Raw genomic sequence first — 25,287 nt, forward strand, 5'->3', positions numbered from 1 at the left:
TGGAGATTTTTTTCTTTTAAATTTCATATTATTGCAGATTTTCAACATTTTGCGCATACACATTTGGCCAAAGCCAATGTGAACACACATCAGCCTAGACACTCTCAGATTCATGAGTCTAACATGATTACAGTTATCATTAAAAGTAATTTCATATGTCTGTTCACTGCCCCCCCCAAAAAAAAAACACCAAAAACCAAGAAAATCTATCCATTTTGGCCCCAATAATCACAAAGTAAACTCTGAGTTTGTTCTCCCCATGTTTCAGGGTTTTTCTCCATGTACTCCAGTTTCCTCTGCCAGTCCGAAGACTAAGCTGTAGGCTGATTGACATCTTGAAATTCTCCATAGCTTGTGAGTGTGTGCATGATTATGTCCTGCGATGAGTTAGTATCCTGTCCAAGGTGTCCTCTGCCTTGTGTAGGCTAAGTGCTACAGAAAATGAATGGATGGATGATACACCTTTAAGAGTAGCTGTTCTCTCTTATCTGGTCACATGCAATTGATGCAGAATAGTGACACAAAAGATGTGTTGGTTATTTGGAGTAACTGGCATTTAAGATTGCAGTGCAGTTCAGACTAGCCACAGGCTCACTCTCCTCTCACAACAGCATTGTGTTTTTCACTTTTATTCCTTTTTTCAAAGCCCAAACTTCAAAGCACACCAAATATGCCACCCATATACAACTGGAACAATCGTAGCTGTGAGCTTAGCAAGCCAGGCTAATTGTTTAACACCACTGACCTCTTGTTAGCATAGCAGTGAGAACTGGCCTCCTAGGCTAGCTGGCTGATGCTAACAAGGCAGCAGAGGAAGAGCAGCTACAGTACAATCTGTGCAGCTCATGAGGCGTTTCTTTTCAAATGGCAGAAAGGTTTTCCCAGTAGAAAGAAGGAGGCTTTTGCTCAGTAAGAAGATAAAAGAGAAGGAACAGTGCTTGAAATATATGAGGCCTAAGATATTACAATAGATCACTGGATGCCCATTATATACACAAAGAGAAGCTGACATGGAGCAATCGCCCAATTAAACATGGATTTAAACTGACTGATGATGCAGAGCTAAAAAAATTGTTAGATTTTTTTCTTTCCCAGTTCTTCCTTACCCCATTACATCATAACAAAAGCATGGCACAGTATATATTTACTGTTGTTTAACCATACTTATGATTTGTGAATCATGAGATCTTTATGAGTTATACATCAATTGCAATTCTTCCTTACAAAAACAAAAATTGGTGGCTGCATGTCTTTTCTGTCTCGCTGATGACAGCTTTCACTGCTCTTAACACTTTGAGACTAAAAGGGCATTCACACATGCAGTGACTTGCAGCGACAATGGAAGACTTATATTGACTTCCAGACATGAACGACACCAATCATTGGTGACATTATATTGTTGCATCCAGTGATGAGAAAAGTTGTGCAAAACATTATGCAAATATTTTTTTTGAAAGACTTTATGTGACTTGCAGTGACTACAAAAAACACATGCAATCCATGGCAAGAGCACACACTGCTTCTCCTTCATTTTGTATGATATGATGCACATAAAGATTGCTGAATTTTAGAAACAAACACCAAATCTTCCTACAGAATGTTTCATTTTAGCAGCAAGAATACTGATTTGGTACCACACACTCATAATGTCTGATAAGATATATAGAAAAGATTGAAAAGTTGATTACATTTGTGAAATAAGGAAAACTGAACTGACAGAGGGGGGGGCATGGTGGCTTAGTGGTTAGCATGTTCGCCTCACACCTCCAGGGTTGGGGGTTCGATTCCCGCCTCCGCCTTGTGTGTGTGGAGTTTGCATGTTCTCCCCGTGCCTCGGGGGTTTCCTCCGGGTACTCCGGTTTCCTCCCCCGGTCCAAAGACATGCATGGTAGGTTGATTGGCATCTCTGGAAAATTGTCCATAGTGTGTGAGTGCGTGAGTGAATGAGGGTGTGTGTGTGTGTGCGCCCTGCGATGGGTTGGCACTCCTTCCAGGGTGTATCCTGCCTTGATGCCCGATGACGCCTGAGATAGGCACAGGCTCCCCGTGACCCAAGGTAGTTCGGATAAGTGGTAGAAAATGAATGAATGAATGAACAGACAGAAACACTTAAATAATTGCGAGGAGGTTTGCTAATCAATATTATATTCTATTATTTCATAACGCAATGTTGTTTTTTATTTACTTTTATTTTGCTTGAATTTGCTTGAATTCTGTCTAAATAATAATAATAATAATAATAATAATTAGGGGTGCACAGTGTCTTGGGGGTTGGCAAATTTGCCTCACACCTCCAGGGTTGAGGTTTCAATTCCCACCTCTGCTTTGTGTGTGGAGTTTGCATTTTCTCCCCATGATTTGTCGGGTTACCTCCAGGTACTCTGGTTTCCTCCTCCCAGTCCAAAGACATGCACTGTATTCTGATTAGTATCTCTAAATTGTCCACAGTGCGTGAATGTTTGTGTTATTGAGCCCTGCGATAGTTCAGGGTGTACCCTGTCCAGGGTGTACCCTGCCTCGTGCCCCGAATCTCCTGGGATAGAACCCAAGTTCTCTACGAGTCGCTGCATTTCTACTATTGAGTAGTAGGACAATCAGTCTACAGAAAATATAAATAGATAATAATAATAATAATAATAATAATAATAATAATAATAATAATAATAATAATAATAATAATAATAAAGAACCCAAAATATTTTGTACTTTTTTATATAAAAGGCCATTTTGGAGTTGTATGTAATTTTAGTACATAATTTTAGGTTCTGTATGGAACCATTCATTTTAAGAGTGTAGGAACACCTCCTGACAACCTGACTGCTCAGTGACTGGCAACGTGCAATGATAAAATCTTTGTACGTGTCAACGTAGCATAAATGTACACAGCTGCACAGATGTTCCTTTTTGAAAAAGGAAAATAAATAATATTAGAAAAATATATCCTTCTTTTGCTTTTTACTTACCTGCCGTGAAAGACTGGACGAGTCCTGCTGTCACAGAGAAGTGATGTACTTATGAACACGTCATGGAGGTTTAAGAAAAACATGACTGTTTTTTACGTGTCTTCACCTACAAGTATATAATTTTAGTACCAGGAAATAGCACAGTGTCTGTTCATGCTGCAGACGGCAACGGCGCAACATGGCCAGCTTTGTTCCTGAGTCTGCAGAAGTCTATTCCTTTTGCTGAATTGGCAGAAGCGACCGCATCCTATTTTGTCACCCGTGTTTACAAGACGTTCATGAATAAATCAAAAGCTTTCTAATTAAAGCGCATAATCTATGTTGTTCCTTCTGTTTGAAGAGCGACAGACAGCTTTTGCACTTGTTTTCCTTTTTTTTTTTTTTTTCCTTGCGGTGCTGGGAGCGTAATTGATTAGCTCCTCTAACACTCCTCATCACACAGAACGAATATAATGATCCCCCCTGCTGTTGACCTAGCATCCTGTTCTCCAATGAATAAAAGCAAATACGTCTATTTAACAAAATGTCACATGCAAGGTTATTGCCCCTTTCTTTGTCCCCATCCACCAAGCACTTACTTGAGGATTTGCATGATGCTGACCCAAGCTCGGTAACACAATCTGCCACGCAGCCAGTCTGGGCTGCTATTTTCAGGCCAGATATCCCTCCAGAGACTAAGTGGGACAGTATCTTGGAAATCTTGAGCACCAATTAGTCATTTCTATCCCTTATATTTTCAAAGCAAAAAAAAAAGGTTTTTTTTTAGTCCTACTGCAATGTACAGTAAGTGCACATTACTCTCAAGGAAAGGCTAATAAATGAAGCTTTGTGCTTGCTAATATCTGAAGCTTCTGCTGAGGATTGCACAACAACAAGTGTCTAGCTATGATAATGGTTCTGATTTTATGTATAAAACGTGTGTAGCATTAAGTTCGGGATGAAGTCATTTAGTTCGACAGGGTTGCTGTAGATGACCTTGACATCCGGGAGAAAGATCTCTACAAATTTGGGTCATGAGATAAGACACAGTCAGACGAAGCGCTTGTCTATACAGTGGGTTACTGTATTTCTCTTGAGACAAACAAACTGCCTCTTCCTCTCCAAAAATCGATAGCAATCAGCACTGTTAGTCTCCCATTCAGTCCTCCTGAGGGAATCGTCGCCGATTTGCCAATACCCGCAGCGCGACAAGAGCACAGAAGCAGTGCACAGTTGGTAAAATGGTTGCCGGTGTGCTCAAGAGAGCTATTACCTGTACTGTGGAAGAGGGATGCCCGAAGCCTCGCATGTTAGCACAGCCTCCTGCTTTGGGGAGTGGATCGGGAGAATCAGGTCACTGGGCTCTGTTCTCCACCTCGGACCATGAAACAACGCATCTTCTGCATAAGCTGGTGAGATGAAAAGAAAAAACAAATCAAAATCAGAACATCAGTGATACTGTAGCTTTACCCCAAAACACTGAATGCATAATATCTGAAAGAGTTTGTATGTATGTTTCATACTACATCTTTATGTAAACCCAGCTGAGATCAAAGTCAACTGGCTAACATTAATATTGTGTACTGTATATAGTTTTTAATGGAAAACTAGAGAGATACTAGAAACACAAAAGATCAGAGCAGTATAGTTGCAATATATATTATGTTCTGCCTGTATGTGGCTCTGAGCGTCATGAATTCTTATGGAGGAATAAAACAACTGTTGTATATCCATATTCCAAGAAGCATTATATTTTCTTGTTTTTTTTTTCCATTTTATTTTTATTTTTTTTCATGAATCGATTTTAAATGTCTAAAAGCATGCTGTATAAAATCTCTCCGTAAAAAATATACTGTACATTTTACAGTACTTACTGTAAATACTATAGGTTTGCCAATAAACTGCTGAACAAAGACCGATTATACACACCTGTAAACAAATATCTTTTATAGTATAAAATAACAAATAATCCATTTGATTTGCTCATTTATCTAATTTTTTTAAAGAACCGTGCTATAGCAACAGTGCAGAATACAGATGTGGTGAAGGGTCTTGTTCATGCACCCAGTCATCTAATTTGTAACTCTCAGCCTTAACAACTGAGGCACCACAACTAGCTTACATTGATCAGACCACTTTTCGCACCAAATTAACTTGCACTAAGCTATTGCACTCAATCAATACAAGGTAGTTGAGCTAGTTGTGTTGGTTCAGTGGTTTTGATTAGAAGCTTGTCTGTTCAAATCAGCTCTGCTAAGCTTCCATGGCTGTGTCCTTGAATAAGACCCTTAACCTTCATCCCAGGCGCTACATTTCCATCTAATGATATATATTTATGGAAAAGTTTACCACATTGAAATATTTAGTGAAATGGTTGACAGAAATGCAAATTATTGATAGAATTGACAGTTTATTTTAACTTTAGTTCATAAGTGATCACTTTTCCTTTACTAAATCTATAAAGTTTCCCCTTTTACTCACTGTAGGTTGTCAGCATACAGGTTGAACAAAGTGAATGCAATCGACTAGTGGGTCAGAACCAGTGGTGGAGGCAACCTGCAATGGGCACCATCATCTCAAATGTGAGCCGTGACATTCTAAAATATTGCAGCCAGAGATTTTCTGTGTAGAGTCTCTCCACCTACAGTACCAGAATGCCCTACTGCATGCTTGCTCTCAGACCCATGGACTTTGGCACATACTGTAAGTGCAGTTACTATCAGAAGATGTTGTCTTCTGATATTTCATATTTTTTAACATTTTAGGACATGTGGGACACAAAAGGTGCAATATGTAACATTCACAAAAGTATGTACAGAAACTGCTCAGGATTAGGTTTGTTTTGCTATACACCAAAATGATAAAAAAAATATTATTGCAATTGTATAATATATTGTGTATATGTATATACGTATATATATATATATATATATATATATATATATATATATATATATATATATATATATATATATATATATACATACATATATATACAATGTTGATAGATAGATAGATAGATAGATAGATAGATAGATAGATAGATAGATAGATAGATAGATAGAGGAAGTTACAGACAGATTAATTTAAAGCTCTATTCATCATGGTAGTTCTACATATACATAGTTTCAATCCAACTGAAGAGGCTTTTAACTCTGCCTATACAGGTAGAAGAAATTACTTTTTAAAATTATTTTTTTTTTTTACATACATTAAATATGCAATTCATATTTATAATGATGATTCTTTTCATTTTGTACTTGTAAAAATGAAGAGAAAGATATGTATTCATTAGCAAACTCTCAACTCAACTCAAATTTTATTCAATAGTACATTTAAAAACAACAAACCCAAGAGCTTCAAGATTAAGTAAATGAAAAAATAGTAAAATAAAAAAAAAAGCTCCATTAACACACTGAAACCACCATGAACACTATAAACTCCAATGAAAGCTGCAATCAATATCAGAACAAAAAGTTCCAGCACTCAAGGTTCTCCAATTCAAATGCTAAAAAATAAATATGTTTTTTCAGCTGAAACTTTAAAATCTCCACTGACAGGGCCAAGTGAATATAACAAGAATGATTATTCCATAATTTAGGAGCAAATACAAAGCCTTTTACAGAGTGGCAGCCAACAACATTTAGTCAAATAAAGTAAAGATATGCTTAGAATACTAAATTAATCAAATAATCAGAATACAATTTCTGGTTGACACTTAAACCAAAGAAATATATACTGTACAGCCATAGCACTAATATTAAAATCTCTGTCAGCACAGTTGTTTTGATCTTATAAAAGCGGAATGATAATGGAAACACAACTAATCAGGATGACCTGAAAACAGTAGAAAATACAGTTACACACGATCAATAACCAATGAACGTGCAGCGAATCTCCATCCCTACAACCCACACAAACTTCCTGCTAGAAAATGATGAAGAAAGATACAAAGCATTTCAACAAATCAGAACAATATACACTGGTCAGGTTAAACAAAAATAAAACTCATGTATGTTGTCACGTCTGGACAAAGAACATTTGCACACATGAACCCAATATTACCATGCTGATAAATTGCCTATATCTCACGTACGCTCCTATACAGTAGACAAAAAGAAGTATGCCAAAAAAGTAGTATGGTCTCAGTATTCAGAAATATCTAAATGACCTACAACTTTTCCAGGGATCCTGTGGTATGAAAGCAGTGGAAACTGTGCTATCCCATAAAGCAACAGGACTGGCACTGGGAGCTAATTGCTATATCTATTTAATTCAATTGAATTTATTTGTAGTGCATTGACATGGTTAAGTTCAATTGACATTGTTTCAAAACAGCTTTACAGAACATAAACATGAAACAAAAGGTTATTATATAGAATAATATAAAGATTAATATAATAGAAAATTCAAGATTAATATTAGATATATTTAAATATATTTGTAAATACCCCTAATGAGCAAGTCTGAGGTGACTCAGGTGACTCATATTATTAAACATTGTTCCTTGTTTATCAACACCTTAGTTAATTTTAAGTTTAGCTAAGCTTAAAAAGAATACCTACAAACTATATAACTGTATATATATATATATATATATACATATACAGTATATATATATATATATATATATATATATATATATATATATACTGTATATGTCTGGATGGTTGACTGTTTCAACAGCTACTACTGTCACGGTAGGTGATTTCAGAAGCATGTGTAGTGAAGATCAGTGCTGGGACTATCATGATATGGGGTTTTTTGCTGGGTACTGGGGCTTTAAATGTCAAAGAAGTAAAGATAAACTGAGTAAAGTAGAGGAAGATATTAGAGGAAAATTGAATCACATTGAACAATAAAACTGAATTTTGGGAAAAAATAGAGGTTTCACCAGGACCACAGGTCAAAAGAGGGCCAAAAGAACTCAATAAGGCCTTGCATGGCTTCGGCTTATTTCTTGACTTAAGTCCTACTGAAAACTTATGACTGGATTTGAAATGGGTGAAATTGAAACCATAATGCTGCAAAAAAGCTCATTACTTTGTACCGTAGATGTCTCCAAGCTGTTACTGCCAACAACAGCTTTGCAACAAAGGGACAAATTTTCACCATTTGTGTCTGAATATGTTTCCCTTATCAATGTTGTTACTTTAAACATATTTTATGCTTACGAATGAAGCATATATGGCTACATGACTAAAATCAGATTAAATAACAAATACATAAGTGTGCAAACACAATTTATTTCTTAGTGGATATCCTCCCAGTTTTTTAAAAGAAAACAGAAACGGCGTTCCTCCTATTAAAAGTTGAGATGAATCAATGCACAATAACAAGGGCAAGAGCTGTTGTTAAAGAAACAGCTTTCTGTAATAGCAAATATGTCAGAAGGGTATTAGTGTAACTGGAAGCAAACCATACGTATATACGTGTCGTATATAATATGTCTTTAATTAAGCAGTATGTACATGGGTCGCTGGACAAATGACCATCCCTAAAAGTGATTTATCCACATTTATTTATTTTTTCGAAAATTATTATTTTTTTTTTTTAAAAGTATGTTCATGATACAGTGGATGGCAGTCTGAATTATAGTGTGTGAGAAACTTTAGGAAGCCTGACTTAAAGTATTGTAAACTTAAGATAAGAAAAACTAAAGGCTAAAAAATATTAGAAAGCTGTGAAAATAACAATACTCATGTTCAGAATGACAGACCTGGTTTAAAGATTTAGCCCTTTATAACAGAATATATACCTAGACATAAGAGATTTAGAAATTTAGTATTCTTTAAGATCAGGCAAAAGCCGGGTCTATTTTTGTCACTGATGGAAAAGTGTGAGACAAACCACTATTGAAAGTGGTCACTCACATTTTTTTTCCAATTACTGTGTTTATGATGCAAATATGCAAATCAAATCATTAACACAGGGTTTAGGAGTCTACATTATGAAACGCCAGATTATGAATAGCTAGGATAAACTGTTAACAACAGGTAAAGAATGAGCTGTGTGAAACCTAGGATTCTGTTTCCCCAGAGTTTATGGCACAGGTTTAACTATTTCAAATGTGAAAAGCGAATGTGAATGTTTCCTAGCTTGACACAAACCTGGCATGCAAAAAGCATGCAAAAAGTAAAAAGTAACTCATACTCAGGATAAAACTGGTGAGCCGTGAGATGTCAAATCCATGCATTACAGTACCATGTCCCTGAAAATATTGCTCTAAATGAGAATGAAAAATGGTGACCAAATAGATTTAACTGTTTTAGTCAAAAGTCCTTCAATTATTTGTTTCTGTATGCTGTAAATCTAAAGTGTTGCTTGGAACATGTAGTGCTGTGCAGATCATCTTCAGCAGAGTTCAGAGGCATGACATGCACTGCCGGGATTTTGTTTCTGAAATCTCTTCTTTCATCAGAGTTGTCAAGCCTTAGCTGTGAGTCATGTCTGCCTCTGCACTACCTGGCTGAATTGAATAATAAAAAAAAATTCTACTAAATTGAACATGTATTGTTTGAAGGGTTTTGCACTTGATTATCATAAAAGCTTAATTCAATTGACATTAACTTGGAGCTTTAAATCTGCAAAATAAATAAATAAATAAAATAAAATGAATAGAAAATGGAATTCAATGGAAGTCCCAGAAGTGCAGAGGGTAGCACAGAGATAGTGTTTTCTGAAGGAGATACGGACACAGTTCCATCCAAAAAGTCCAGATAATCATCTCTGACAAACCCGGAACCAGTGATAGGACTCCAGACCCAGTGAAACCTTGTGAGCCTGATTGTAAAAGGCTGCACAATGATTGTATGAAGGGCAGATCTTAAAATAAATGCTTTGTTACTGAAACACAATAGATATTTTATAAAGCTCCTCATCTTGCCCTAACTTTGGGGAGGAAACCTGTATGATGTATAGTATTTTTTGTTGTATTTTGTGCAGTATAAGGGCTTGCGGAGGAAAGATTGAAAAAAAAAAAAAAAGGAATGAGGTTTAAACTCTGATTCCTGACAAAATCAGTTTATTCAGCATTATGTCATGATTCTAAAATAAATCATTAAAACTCCATATACTGTAAAACACTAACTTATTTCTTCTTTCCAGTAATCATGATGACTTTTGGATAATAAACTCAATAGTTATTTTCAATAAACTCAATATATTATTATTATTATAGACATAGTGGCTCACACGGTTAACGCTCTTGGTTGTTGATCAGAAGGTCAGGGATTCTAGCACAGCATTGCCAAGCAGCCACCATTGGGCTCTTAAGCAAGGCTCTAAACCTTCTCTGCTCTGGGTGTGCTGTAACATGGATGACTCTGTGCTCTGGCCCCAACTTCCTCACAAGCTAGGATATACATAGAAAATGATTTCACTTTGCTTTAATGTATACTTGATGAATAAATAAAAGTATTCTCTTTCCAAAGATTACGACCGCTCAAAAAAAAACCTTAATATAACACACTGTCTTGGCTTGTCTCAAAGCAAATGTTATTTTTGAGTGGAGATTATTCACAAATGTTTAGCCTTAAGTTTCTAAGTTTAACCATATTGAAATCATGTGTTTGTACAGTGTACAAATATGGTGTCATAACATTCACGACATTTGGCAGACTCCATTATCCAGAGTGAATTACATTTATCTCATTTGTACAATTGAGAAGTTGAGGGTTGAGGGTTTTGCTTAAGGGCCCAACAGTAACAGCTTTGTGGTGTTGGGATTTTAACTCACATCCCTCCAATCAGTAGTCCAACCACCTCACCACTGAGCTACTACTTCCTCATGATAATATTTGGAATATTTTTACAAGCATTATCTGGAAGGTACATATACCTTCAATGGTATATTATACTAAACCTGTAGGGTTAAATCGTGTTATGGCACAGCTACATCTTAGTTCTGTTTAATGCGTCTACAAACACAACCAACTATAAGTCCGTCATTTTCTCCAACAATTACATTAAACAGCATTATATGGCAAGATGTGTAAGACATATCTAAAATGAAAATGCAAAACAAGTGAAGGGAAGGAGGTTTGGAAATAAAATGACGCATGAGACATTTTACCTGCAAGGCAGCCAGTGATTGATAGCAGCACTAGCCATTTCCATAGTAACGTCATCTTCAGTTGCCAAGGGCAAATACGACTCTCATCCAATTGCTTGTGAATGGAATAGTTTTTCCTCTTAAATCAAGACGTATAATCTGTGGGAAAAGTAATTACAGAAATAATGAAAATGAGACATTTCAGGCCAAATGTGACAGCTTTTTTTTTAAAGACACATTAATGATTACACTTTTGTTGAAGTGATCACCTTCAATTCAAACTATAGATAAATGTGCTTAGAAGTAATTTAAGCCAAAAAAATGCTTAGATATCAACAAGCCTCTCTTTTCCCTGAGTGTTACATTTTTCAAAAAGGTTTTAAAAAGCATGTAAGTAGATGTAATCCAGAAAGTGATAAGTGTAATTATGCCTTTTTTTTTTATTGTGAAGCACTGATAAGTGCACCAGGGGAACCATTTAACCTTTGGTTCCTGAAAAACATAATCTGTATAGTTTACCACAATTTTAAATCTAAGTGCGGTGTGTTAAGCAAAAAATAAATTAAAATCAAATAAAATAAAACATAAGCTTGCCTCATTATTATAACATCACATTGACCCCAAAAACTCTTTTCCCTCACCTATAAATATGCACTTTTCCACTGCCACTCTGGTAAAGGATGTGGGCATTTTGAAAGACTGGAAGCATGCAAGATCGCAAATCCTGCCTTATGGAAGACAGCTGCTAAAGATATTAAAAAAAAAAGCTCTTGATACTAAACATGTTATTATGGCCACCATGCCCTAGATTGCCAAATGCTGTTTGACAGCGTAATGTTGAAAGCAGAACTGGGTAAAAAAAGACTGCATTCAACACCTTCCGTCACAAATATAAGATACCGTTCTATTACTGTATCTGCAAGGTGTTTTAAGTTTCAATTCAGCCAAAGAAAGTTTATAATGAAAGCTTAAATTTGATAATAATATAGTTTCAATTGAACCCTAATTACTGCGATGGGTTGGCACTCCGTCCAGGGTGTATCCTGCCTTGATGCCCGATGACGCCTGAGATAGGCACAGGCTCACCGTGACCTTGTTTTGTTGTTTTTTTAACAGTATATTTTTATACTGGAGCAACGTTTGTATTGGGATTGCAGAAGCACAAAAGCCCCGGAAGTGTTCACACATCAACAACCCGAAAAACACAACCAATATTAACTATATAACTATATTAACTATATACAGTATACACCAGTACTAGCCAATATTAACAATAATTGTAATTGTCTACAGTGACAGTCTAAGCTCTGAAAGTAAAAAGAAATAAGAGCCTTAAAGTATTTACTGATGAATATATCTGTGCACACGTTCAAGGGCATTTATATGGAATAATATTAGAGATGCTGTCAACATTGTACTTAATTAATATGCAACTCAGTCTCTTAGAGGGAAAAAAAAAACGTCATAGAACTTCTATTGCAGCTTCTATGGATTAGTTGCATAGCAACATATCAAACTTTCACTGAAATACTTTTTATAAGATACATGAAAATTCAAAGTTAAACTCTACAACTGAGCTATATTTAAAAGAAGGACGTTTTCCATACATGAATGCAGTTCATAATTCTCTCATTGTCTATTTCATATGTATAATATGTGCTTTCATAGGATTACATATGATCAGACTTTCTAAGCTAATGAAACTTCTCCTCTTCTCAAAACCAGACAAATGGGCTCGCACTTCACATGGTCAGAATTTACCGCGGAAAAACTAGGCACATTCGGAACATACCTGTATTACCATGCCACATTACCACATGACTTGTGAGTCTGTGTTTACAGAAAAGAGGAGAAGCTTCATAGCTTAATTGAAATACGGTGGCACGTATGAATACAATGCATTGTCAACATTTGCTACATTTACTACTATTTAAAGTACTGTAATATTGTGTAATATATTTTGGTTTTTTTTTGTTTGTTTTTTTGTTTTTTTGCATGTTAATGTGAGTACACACACTATGAAAACCTGAATCGGGACAGCCGGGATATTTATCCGACGACTAACTCTTTTCACAAAATGGGAGGCGGATGCAAGAGCAAACAATCGATTGTATAAAGTGCAACGCAAACACAAACAGCCAAAACTGTGAAAAACAAAAACCATAAACTGTGAATAAAAGGCGAAAAACAAAGACTATGTGACACACACAACAAATATGACATGACAACAACAACAACAGCAACAAAAGCTTGACAACCAGACAATGAAACATTTTAAACAGGGGTCATGATTAGGGGTAACATATGGTGCGTTCAAGTCACGTCGTAAATATTGTATTTACGAGTTCAATGCACATGAACACCATTAAAATATTGCAATTATGAGTCAGAACTTTCTTTTAAACCCTGAGTTTCTAAGTTGGGAGCATGACAGTAAAAGAATTTGACGTGTCTGTAGTTGATAGTAAATTCGTCTGAAATTGCACGCTTGGTCATCAGAAGCTGATTACACTTATTATGTATTTAAAATATGTAGCAAGTTACTGAAATACAAGCAGATTTTCTAACATTTATGGACCTATATGAGAGAAATGGTTTCATTAATATGTAAAAATATTATGATAGCTTTATAAACTGATTAAAAAAATAAATAAATAAATAAATAATAATAATAATAATAATAATAATAATAATAATAATAATAATAATAATAACCTTATTTACATATTGCTGTATGTATTGCTGTATGTATGTTGTAGTTAATTAACAGAAGGTCCACCCCATTTAGCCAAAATACCCCAAATAGTCTACTGTAGATTGATTCTCATTTCTGTAGATTGATTCTCAGACTTACACCGGATGGCATTCCTGACTTTCCTGACACAACTATTTTATCTGGTCTAGAGACTGCCACAAAGAATTAACACCTACTGTAAGTGGTTGCATTGGTTCCCTGCCTGGGAATCAAACAGAGGCTGCAAAGATGTGATACAGTATTTCAAAAAATATATATATTTGGTTGTGTGTGACCCTGGGAAACCCCCGAGGCACGGGGAGAACATGCAAACTCCTAAAGATATGCTTATTATTTTATTTCTAAAAAATTACAGTAGCACTGCAAATATAAAGCACTATTTAGCATGTACAAACAGCTTAATCATTTTCTAGTTTTATAAACACTTATTCAACACTTATCTCCAAAACTTCGCAAACCAATTTGAACTTCTCAAAATAAGTTTGTTCACTTGAACCCTAGCAAAAATAAATAACAATGAGAGCATAATGTAAACAATGAACTTTAGAGGTTTTTGAAGTTTGGAATATGAATAACACCTTTTCAGTTTACTGACTGTACTACAATATATGTAGAACTGCAATTTGAAGAACTGCAATTTGCATTAATATCCTTTATTTTTTCTATATCTAAACATCTACAGAATTTTAGTTCTTCACTTTATTTATTACGAAACTGCGTACCGCTTGGTGCTGCACCGTCCGTTGTGAATTATTATACTGTGCTGTCTTGTATGCTTGCACACATGCACTTTTACAGTACTGTGTAGAGGGCCCTTTTCTTTGTTTTGTGTGGCACTATGGTCCTGCAGGAACATTGTTTCATTATACTATGTACTGCACCATCTGTGTATGACTGAAATAACAGTAAGTACTTCTTGACTTGACTCATTATCCCTCTCTCAGCCACAATTTTTTCCCTACCATCCTGTCTTCTCTGAACCGTGCTTCCAAATAAAATCATTTCAAAATTGTCCCCTTTTACCAAAAAACAGTAACGAAACTAAATTCAGGACACCTGAGTAGACTTTTAGCTGAAAATGCAATTGTTGGGAATGATTATTATTGAATTCATTATTGAATTAATTTTCTGCTAAGATTTTCTAAATAGTTCAGAATGCTGAACAGCATGAAATTTGCCATTGTTCTGTCTTGACCTTGTGCTGCAAATATATAGTGTTTTGCAGTTCATGGATTTTGGAAGATGAACTGGTCATTGAATGATTTTTGCATGAAAGCAGTGATAAATGATCCAGAGGTCTACATAGACTTCTGTTTTGCAAAATGGGTGAAACGATTTTCTGTGGTGTCAATTTTAACCCTTTTTACCAGCACACTTATGTTCTGTTCTGACATCGGGATGGGAATCAAGTTATCAGACATTTTCAATCAGTATAAACAAATGAAATATTTTATCACTGCAAGCCTGTTATTAAATTATTCCGGACAATGTTGGCTTTTAGTTTTGCCCGTTGTAGTCCTGGTAAAAACAAAAATACATATGAAAAACAAAGAATTAATGTTGAGATAAGTGTCTATTTTCAGATTTTCAATGCTATGGAGTGTTCATAATTCAATTCTGAACATGAGTACAATTAGGCAGAAATGACATTTTTCTGCCTTTGGTAAAAAGAGCTAACTAATGCATTATGCATGTTAACAATTGAAAAGAAAAGGTAATAATAATTTTAAGTAAAAATATTTTTTTCCTTTTAGGGTTGGAAGTGTTAATGTTTTGCCACTGTATTTTCTTCTCTAGGCTCACTAAAGAGATTATGAAATGCATCGCTTGATTTTGGATGAGGACTGATAACGACACCAGCAACTGATATAATAAAGACATTATACAACCTCTGGGAATGCATCACAAGAGAGTGCAGATATTTTTTCTTACAACATAAAGAGAAGTAGCAAGGATGCGCAATGTCATTTCAAGACCAAAATGTTCTTCTTCAGAGTCAAAAACGTTGTCATTGCTTGCCAATAATGACCACCTTTCTGGTGTTACAATGTGGAGAAAACATTAAAACCTTTTCATTCCATTCAGGCTTTCAGACAGGTGCACCTTGCCTTGACATGAGCTGAATAGTTCTGTCGTGTTTAAAAAAAAAAATGTCACCTCCTAGGTTCATAACTACATGTGCATACGGTCTGTTCTTTGGCTCTGATTCAAACAAAAGCCTCTCTTGTCTTCAAGTAGCTGTGCCTCCTCACCTCATGAATAAAGATGTAGAGCAGGTATGATCTGCTGTCAGTGGATAGGTTGGCGTACACTTTGCAGACCTTCTGAGCTCCTGATGTAATTGTCTCTGGAAGGATTTGGTTAGTGTCTTAAGGGTTGGAGACATATTTTATTAATTTGTTAATTTATTTATTTATTTACTTACTTACTTATTGGATGTACCCTTATACTTGATTACTTTCAACAAACAGAGGGGGCAAGACAATTACCAGAAGCTTTCAATTGCAGTTGCAGGCTACATTTATATTCAGAGTAAAAATCCAGCAACAATCCGACTGATAGATCGGTCCGAATTTTTATTTTTTAAGTATGCAACTCAGTTGGAGCACAAAAAAAGAGACCCTTATGGTGTTAATCAGTTTAAGAATTTCTTAAATAGAGGAATAATAAAAGAGTGAATGTTTGAGTCTGACTCCTTTTATTTAAAACCTGCTTGTGCTTTTTTTTTGCTCATGCGTTGGGATCAGTATGAGCGTAATGAGGTGCAATAAAACGATCCTGTTTTAAGAAAATCTTAATTCGTGTTGCAGTTTGGAATATATTTACTCCAAAAAGCGTTGGTACATTGGATGTGCCTGGAGGTATTTGTGGGCTTCACGGGAGTATCAGAGGGGCGTCTGTGGTCTGGGGGAGCATTAGCCTAATATTTTGAGGCAGATGCGGGATTCAAACTGACCTCATTAAAGCTGGCTGAGTGTTTAATATTTGCCAGACATTCAGTGATGTAGAACTTGCACACAGTTAAAAAAAAAAAAAAACCTTTAATAAAATCTATTCTTGTACAGGCTTTCCCAAGAAATGGCTTTTAATGTTAGGATAATATGTGCATTTTTATATTCTTTTTTTTAACAACAAGAGCATCTTTTTCTGGAATGTTGGACAAATATGAAATGTATTTTTTTTCTTTCATATGTGAACTTTCCTGTGGTCACAAACACATTCTCGAGGTCTGTGTAATAATCGGACTTAGATAGTGTTTTCCTGTAAAGCAAATAATTTAAAACTCATTACAAGACACAAGCGGAGTGATTAAAAAGCATAAGGAGATACAGTAACTGGACTCTTCTCGTTTGTTCCGGACAATTTCTGTTGTTATTGCGACTTTTGTGCTAAACACACGCCGTGTGTGTAACTTTGGATTGGATTACATGTAGCATGCATATAAAATGAAATACTACAGAGTGTTCAATGTAGGATACATTTTGTAACTGTTGTGGCCAAAAGTATTTGATTTTGCTGTAGCTTTTATCAAAATAGATAGATAGATAGATAGATAGATAGATAGATAGATAGATAGATAGATAGATAGATAGATAGATACTGTAGATTTATAGAATGATGTAATTAGATGTAATTACTTTCTTTGATAGCTCCACTCATAAATTGAAGATGGCTTTAGCCTAAAGTGTGTTGTAATAACATCCCACAACACATCCTGTCCAAATTTTTTCCATCTGTAATCATTTTTACAAGCTCCAAATATCGCATAGATTATGATTACATCATTTCGCTTCATTTTTATGATTCCAAAATTCTGGAGAAACTGACACAAACAATTAATTCAGAATCTTCAATCTGAAAGAATTCATCCAGATTGGAGACAAGCTTTGTGTACTGTATATGTTGAGATACACTCGGTCAGTTGATATCTGTATGACCTTTACAGAGTAGTAATTTTTAAAGACTATGCTGAGTCTCTTTGACTTGAACTTTTTGAATCTTTTTATAGCTCATCCTGACCGCTTTAGACACTTTATCAGGAGGACAGCTATACCCATGGCATTTTTTTCTGCCATCTTCTTTCTGTCTATTATTGTCAGGATTCTACAGCAGTAATATGAGCCGAAGAGTTAAGTAATTAATCCGCAAAAGTGTCAAAAGAAAAATGTCAAAGAAAATTTCAAGAATAGCAATATTTCTTCACCTAGATGACCTTGTTTTGCCTTACTTCTAAACAAAGATAGGGTGGATAATGACTTGTCAGGAAGGCTTGTAACGAGAGAGGGAGAGTGAGAGAGTGAATGTTTATGAGAAAAAAGCGTGAAACTCTGCACTGTCATGCACTGTAATTAAAACCAATATTTCCTATGTCTTCATATGAACAGTAGGCTATTATTGGGTTGTGAGAAACAGAATGATCGGCTAGAATGATATTATTTGGAACTTTGCACTTCCAAATAATAATGAGGCATGTCTGGCTTCACCTATGTAATAGTGCTATGTAATGAACCCTGTCAGGGTAAAACAGGTGACTTGTGACACATACTTGCCCAACAGCGACTTAAAAAAAAAAAAATGAATAAAAAAGAAACAATGATCTGCCAATGCAGGAAATGCAACTGATGTGGTGTAAATTGGCTGCATCATCTCCTTTTTAAAATGCACTGAAGCATATATGTGCTGCATTATTTCAAAGCGTACGAAAAATGAGTTCAAGCTCATTTACCATGCGTAATTTATATGCTTGTCTTTTGATTTTTGCAGTTAATGGAGCAGATGCTTTTGGATGAGTGTTACTGGCCCGAAACAGACAAAGCCTATCTACAACCCTCACTCAAACCTACAAGCCTTAGGCAAAGATGAATGATACAAGAAGATAATCCATATTGTGCAGTTGTGCTACAAGTTCAATTTAATTCTATATGCTGAAACATATGACTTGACACATTGCTTTGTGTAAATGCTTTCATACGACACATGCACTCATTTGCGCAAAAAAAAAAATATAAATAAATAAATAATTGGTGCACATAAATTGCTTGGTATTTAATGGTTAGAAGTATACAAGAAAAGGCCATTAAACAGAGTGTAGTGGAATTAATGTGCTCTGAATGGATTTTTGTGTTCTTGTCAGCCATGTTGTTTTGTGATTCAGTAAAGGCGGCACTAAAATCGTTGAAGTAATTGCTCGGCTGTCATTCAGTACGTTGACCATGACATCTCCAGACCGGAGGGTGCATCAAGCGAAAATAAGAAAACATAATCATAACTAATATGTAGCACATTTAAAAAAAAGAGATAGCAAAAGTGCCCTATAATATTGTAAATTCCTGGCTATCAGTCAAAGGAGGCGGAGAACAAAAAAGATAGTGTAGTTTTTAAAGCACTGAAATGAGAATGTGAACATTTCTAATCTTTAAGCAAAATGTTGTTAATGAAAGTTCAGAAGTTCATCTTCAGTAAGTGCTTTATTATAGGTATGGGATGTGATTGATTAGAAGCCTATCCTATACTGAGCATGAGGCAGCAATACTCTAAATATACTCTAAAATTTTATTTACATTTTTGGGTGATTTTTTTCTAATGTTTTAAACTTAACTCCATGTGACTAAAGACAAAATTTCATTCAAAAAAATAATAATAAGCACTCTCAAATATGCCAAGTAGAAAGAAAAAAGGGGTTTACGCTGCAATACCATTTTTCTTATAGCCGTAAAGAAATTTTTTTTTATAGTCTATATTTCCACTACAAAGTACCTTAGGCAAAAGAAATGTTCCATGTCTGTTTATGGTTCTTTAAAGACTATAGATCTTGACAAAAAACAAAACAATTATTTTTAGAGTGTAGGATATGTTTTACTATGGGAGTAGCATATTCACCATGCTCCCTGATTAAGCTGTACAACTCTGAAGCAGAGGTACAGTATACATGCACTTTTTCTGATTTCTATATCTAGCATGCGTACTAGGGACAAAAAAACTCCACTTTTCATTCATTTCTGCAATTGATACAGTATACCTTAATGAAAGTATGAATCATGTAACTAATCAAATCTCAGTTCAGATGTACAGTGCAAGCACAGAAAACATACAGCATTATCTAACAATATGGCTGTGTTACCAAAAGGATACCTGAGAACCCCTGCCATTCGTTTAATGGAGTTTCTTTCTCAATACTGCATTAGGTATAGCTGCACCCTCCGGTAATGGGCGTGTCATGAGAATAACTGTGTCGGGAAGCAGTGGGGAAAAATGTATTACTTAATCGTCTCATGTGTTGTAATGGCCGTGTAATTTGAAATTCTTTTTTTTTTTTTCAATTGTTTAAAGGAGGGCAAAATAATCATTTGGGTCCTTTGACAGGTTAATGTGCTGGGCACACTGACCCATAAATATTAGAAGCACTAAATAAGGCACATGGAGTAAAAATAAAACCATTTTGCAATGATGATGTAAATAAGCAGTAATGCTGTATTGAAAACATGAAGCATATTTTCTTTGAATCTCAGCCATGATACAGACTCAGAGGGTGTGACCGATTTCAACTTTCAGATGGTCAGTTGGGTGGTGAAATTATAAATGACTATTTATTTACACCCTTAACTGAGATAAAAAGCAGATTGCAGCGGCTTTGCCAAGAGCCTCGGATAAAATGGACAATCAATACGCACTCCGTTGTCGATCTCTTCACAGTGCACCAAAAAAAGCTTGGAAAATGTGACAAGTGATTTATATAAAAGGATATATGTAATCATAGCTTTCTTCGTGTAATACAAACCCCTTATCAGATTATGTTTTTTTTTTTTGTCTTTCTATATAGCACCTAACAAAAGCTCAGGGAAAGAACAGCAAGTGGAAAGTGATTGAAATTCCAGGGGGCCCTTATTAGTGCAGATAAAATGTAAGGGTGAATCCTGAGGATAAGTGGCAGGGCCGGGGGAGTAAGTGCACTTAACGGAGAGGGGAGGCAGCGGCCAGTGAGCCGTTCCACAAGCCCATCATCACTCTGCCCTATTTCCCCCAGTCCATCAAACAGGCCTTGTCCCTTAAGCTCCAACTATCACCAAGGGAATTACACATAGAGAGAGAGAATGAGAGAAAGAGAGAGAGAGAGAGAGAGAGAGAGAGAGAGAGAGAGAGAGAGAGAATGAGATAGAGAGACAGAGAGAGACAGAGAGAGAGAGAGAATGAGAGAGACAGAGAGAGAGAAAATGAGAGAGAGAGAGAGAGAGAGAGAGAGAGAGAGAGAGTTTTTCAAATAGCTGTAACTTGATCTTGATCTTTCATTTACAAATGAATTGTACATATTAAAGTTATACAATTTAGCGCAGAATATTGAGTATGCTAATCATTTTGTAAAAACGAAATTTAAGATATTGATCATTTACTTTCATTGATTTAATATTACCTTTTGTATACACACACACACACACACACACACAACATACCTCAGAGCCAAGATGCTGGGCTCTACACCACACCATCCACCCCATCCCCAATCCGCACGCAGCCCATTGGACTTAAGTGTCTCAAGTGCTATATTTTAAATGTATATATATTTGATGAGATATACAAGACTGCTGTATATTCACTGTGATTCACAACTTTTTCTATTGTTTTTAAGAGGATAAAAAAAAAATATTGACATAGCAACATTTTAACATCAAATTAACATAATAGACCTGACTGGATTATACTCGAACAATTCCAAAATAACCTAGACTGTTAAAATGTGTCTGCTCTCCTGCAGCTTTCTTTCCCTCTCTCTCCACACCTTCCTTTTTTGATAACCCGATTTATGGTTCATGTTTTGTAGTCTGCAACTTCTTTCCACACCACAAGCTGAATTTGACCCGCAGTGCTGGACTACAATATGAAACTTTCCTTTTGCTTTTGAGGGCACAGCTGCCAGGCAAGTAAAGAATATTTCTCATGTTTACAGATGAAAAATTGAGACTTGGTAAATTTTATTCCTACCGATAACAGGTTATTAGAATATCATATTTAATGTCATGATAATATATATTACCAATATATCTTTTTTGGTCCCCCTTCTATTAGGGCCCCTGTTTCTCAGTTACTAGCATGTATATATACGTACAGTATTTGAGAGGATTGTTTAAAAAGGTTTAAAAAAAGAGAGCACCAGAGTAAAATGAGTGCTTGAGTAAAATGTGTAAAATGAAATCGACTTGCAGTTTAACAATCATAAAACACATAATTTCAAACATTTTATTAAGAGCCTAAATATAGCTCTCATGTTCATTCTCATATAGCAGCAGCGATGAAATACGGAGGCTTTAAACGTCTCAGTAGATGAGAGTTCAGCACAGTTCTGGCATGTTTAAACAGAATTCTGCATACTGCTCTTCCCCAATGTTCTCACCTCTAATTTGGCTGTGCTTGTTAGCTACAAAATGGGATAAGCCAAGCATTCCAGATGCACCTATAAATAAACATGAATATGAGGAAAACGGTCCCCTTCTGAAAATTGCATGATGGGAGATGAGTATAGAACTCAACATTTCAAGACCATCTAACCCTGCTGTTTATCTCTAGGTGTCTTTATCTCTCGGTTGCATTTTACATCTCTTTTTCACTCGTTTTCTCAGTGTTTCAACTCGATTTTTCGATCCTCTCTCTCCCTCTTTGTCCTCCTTCAATTTCTATATCTCCATCTAACTCTCCTTGTTGCTGCTCTCTTCTATGAGAACCTCTCTTTCTCTATTTCACTCACTTTCTTGGTTGCTTCTTTCTGTACTGTATATCTCTGTCAGGTTGGTTCATGCACATCGAGAGAGTGATGGCAATATTGATTTCTCTACATGAAGATTTAAAGCAGATCAAACAAACCATGGGTCAGGGCCACCTTCCAAAAGGGTCAAAAACCACACAAGTCAGCAGTAGTAACTCACCCATAGGTGATGTGTTGTATTTAAAATGATTGATTTCACACAGAGGTGGACAATATGGAATTTTCACAATAAACTACCACCATTTTGAAGCAAACTGACTTTTGCTTTTTTAGTGAGATCACTATTTAATGTCTAAAAATGGAAAAATATCAGTTATTCGAAATATTACCAATTTTATGCCTACATTTTAATCTTAGTTGCATGAAGTTTTTTTGTACCCTCCTTTCTTTATTCCTTCCTTCATTCCTTCCTATCTTCAATGCTTTCCGCTTAACCTCTCTCTATAGGTCCTGTCTTCACTTCCACTGATCCTCAACGTGCTGCTAGTGATCATTAGATCCTATATGATAGTACGACCAATCAATCAGATCCACGGATGATCCAAATGCCACTAAGATGTCTTGCATACTCATATTTAATTGGTTTGCATGGATCTAAGTGACCTAACTGAAAGTGCTCAACGTGCATGCTGGGCTCCGTTTGGAGTTCAACACCCAGATGACCACACTGAACCCACATGCAGTACCATCATCTTACCCCAAAACCTAGTTTAATTCACTCTCATGCATTCTTTACATTAATAATGGTGATCCCATTTGTATAAAGGAACATGTGAGTCTGGACGCATAAGTGTTCAATAAACATCTCAAAACTGAATGCACTGAATTGTTCGAGGAGGAAAATTAAAATCTACCGTGTTGAATGAATGAACACTGTTAGTGTCCATGTGTGTCCAGCAATGAAGCCGTACCTTCAGCTCTGATCATTATGTTGCGTGAATAGGAAACGCAGGACCTCATACCTTTCCAAACGATGCTCTGGAAAGCACTGATCAGAGCTAAAGGTGGACATTGGAACTTTAACAGGGAACAATGCTTCTAATACCAAGTGATTCAGCACTTGGTGAAGTCACAGTGTGGATTGTGAGGATTAGAATATAAATCCTGATTAGTGATGAAACCCTACAATTAAGGATGACTGTTAAAAGCAGCCTACATACAGTACTATGCAGTGCAGGACTGACCAGAAGGTGCTCATGCATGAAGCAATACCGATATTAAAGAATAAACAGGATGAGACAAATCAAGTTTAATACGTACCAGCTAAACGTGTGTGTTGGGTTTTTTCTTTTCTTCTTCATCAATGTGACAGAATGCGTTATTGCTCGGTATTCCTCTGCACAAACGGGACGCTTGGAGAGCGCTTTTTACCATCATTTCCTCACAGCTCCTCACGTGCATTCATCTGGAGCACAAACATTAGGCTTTGTGCACAAAAAGAAACTCCGATTTCCAAAAAAAAACAAAAAAACAAAACACACACACACATCCACACTCACACACACGCACGCGCGCGTTCGTAAGGCTAGAAAACGCTGTTAATTCCGTGTCACGGAGAAGATGCTCTCTCGTGCTCTGTCCACCGCAATGAGTCCACCAACTGCGTGCTGCTCTCTCTCTCTCTCTCTCTCTCTCTCTCTGCGCGCGCGCGCGTGTGTGTGTGTGTTAATGGGAAAAAAGTGTGCAAGATGACGAGAAGCATGGAGATGATGAATAAATAACGAATAATAACAATATAGGGAAGAAAAAAGAGTGTTATTATCACTGCTCTGCATTAGAGTCACCAAATAAGGAAGTAAATAACCTACCTAGTGGCTGCTGGAGGGTATAAAAGAAAAAAAAAAGGTGCCAAAAAATGATTTTTATCCGCGCAAAGAAAAACAGTGTATTATTTCTCTGACTGCCCAAAGGTGTATAATAACAGAAGACAAAACATGAAGTCAGAATACGACATTATAATCGAACTGAAACTGTGCGAATGAGCTACTGGGTACCACTGGCTTTCTTTTATAGCTAAGTGAGTTTGTTTGTCAGTGCTGCATTAGGTACAGCTGCACCTCCGGTAATGGGCGTGTCATGAGAATAACCGTGTCGGGAAAACTATATTGGTTCATATCGTCTTGTCGTGTTGTAATCAGTGTTGACAGGTTAATGTTCCATTCAGTGTTTCTTTCTCTTGGGTTATTTTTGTTCTCCACAGTCACCCAATTGATCTCATGGGTCATAGCATCATCCTTAACCAATAAACAGATCCCCTGACCAAATAATTACTAAAGATCAATGACATATAGGCTTATAATCTTTGTCAAAGAAAAAAAAATGCTAAAGGATTCCAATAAGGAGTTTGCATAGGATAATGATTTCACCTCCTATATTGAAAGCACATCTGTGATTTAAAAATTAATTAATTAATTAATTAATAATAAATTTAAAAAAAAAGGAATCAATTTGGGTTGTCAACATTTTCTATGCAATATATGCATTTTAAATAAAATAAATATACTGTTTAATACTTAATTTTGAATGAGTTATTAATCTTTGATGGGAAATGCAGTCTGTTTCCGAAGAAATAGCAATAGGAACAAAGAGCAAAGAAATTTCTAGGGAATCTCTGTCATTTTTAATACCACATTATTAATACAGTGAAATACATGTAGAGTTCCATTAAGATTGAAATAAACAAGATGAAAAACTGAAATTCCAATAGGATTTTTTAACAAGAAGAGTTGCAAGCATTGATTGAAAAAAAAAATAAATAAATACACTAAAGAAATTTGGGCCC

The 25,287-nt window shown here is 35.8% G+C and overlaps 1 protein-coding gene across 2 annotated transcripts in view; it reads right to left on the reverse strand.

Moving 5' to 3' along the window:
• cntn3b (contactin 3b) overlaps positions 1-23,906 on the reverse strand; it is a 96,199-nt gene extending 72,293 nt beyond the window's left edge. For both annotated transcript variants that reach the window (XM_060868378.1, XM_060868377.1), the window contains exons 1-3: positions 23,766-23,906; positions 11,017-11,154; positions 4,216-4,351 (exon numbers count right to left, since the gene is read on the reverse strand). In XM_060868378.1, the coding sequence (XP_060724361.1) occupies positions 4,216-4,351; positions 11,017-11,071 (191 nt within the window). In that variant the 5' untranslated portion in view covers positions 11,072-11,154; positions 23,766-23,906. The remainder of the gene's footprint in view (positions 1-4,215; positions 4,352-11,016; positions 11,155-23,765) is intronic.
• Positions 23,907-25,287: the final 1,381 nt, after the last annotated feature.

Source organism: Tachysurus vachellii, chromosome 4 (assembly GCF_030014155.1).
Source record: "Tachysurus vachellii isolate PV-2020 chromosome 4, HZAU_Pvac_v1, whole genome shotgun sequence".
Taxonomy (NCBI): Eukaryota; Metazoa; Chordata; class Actinopteri; order Siluriformes; family Bagridae; genus Tachysurus; species Tachysurus vachellii.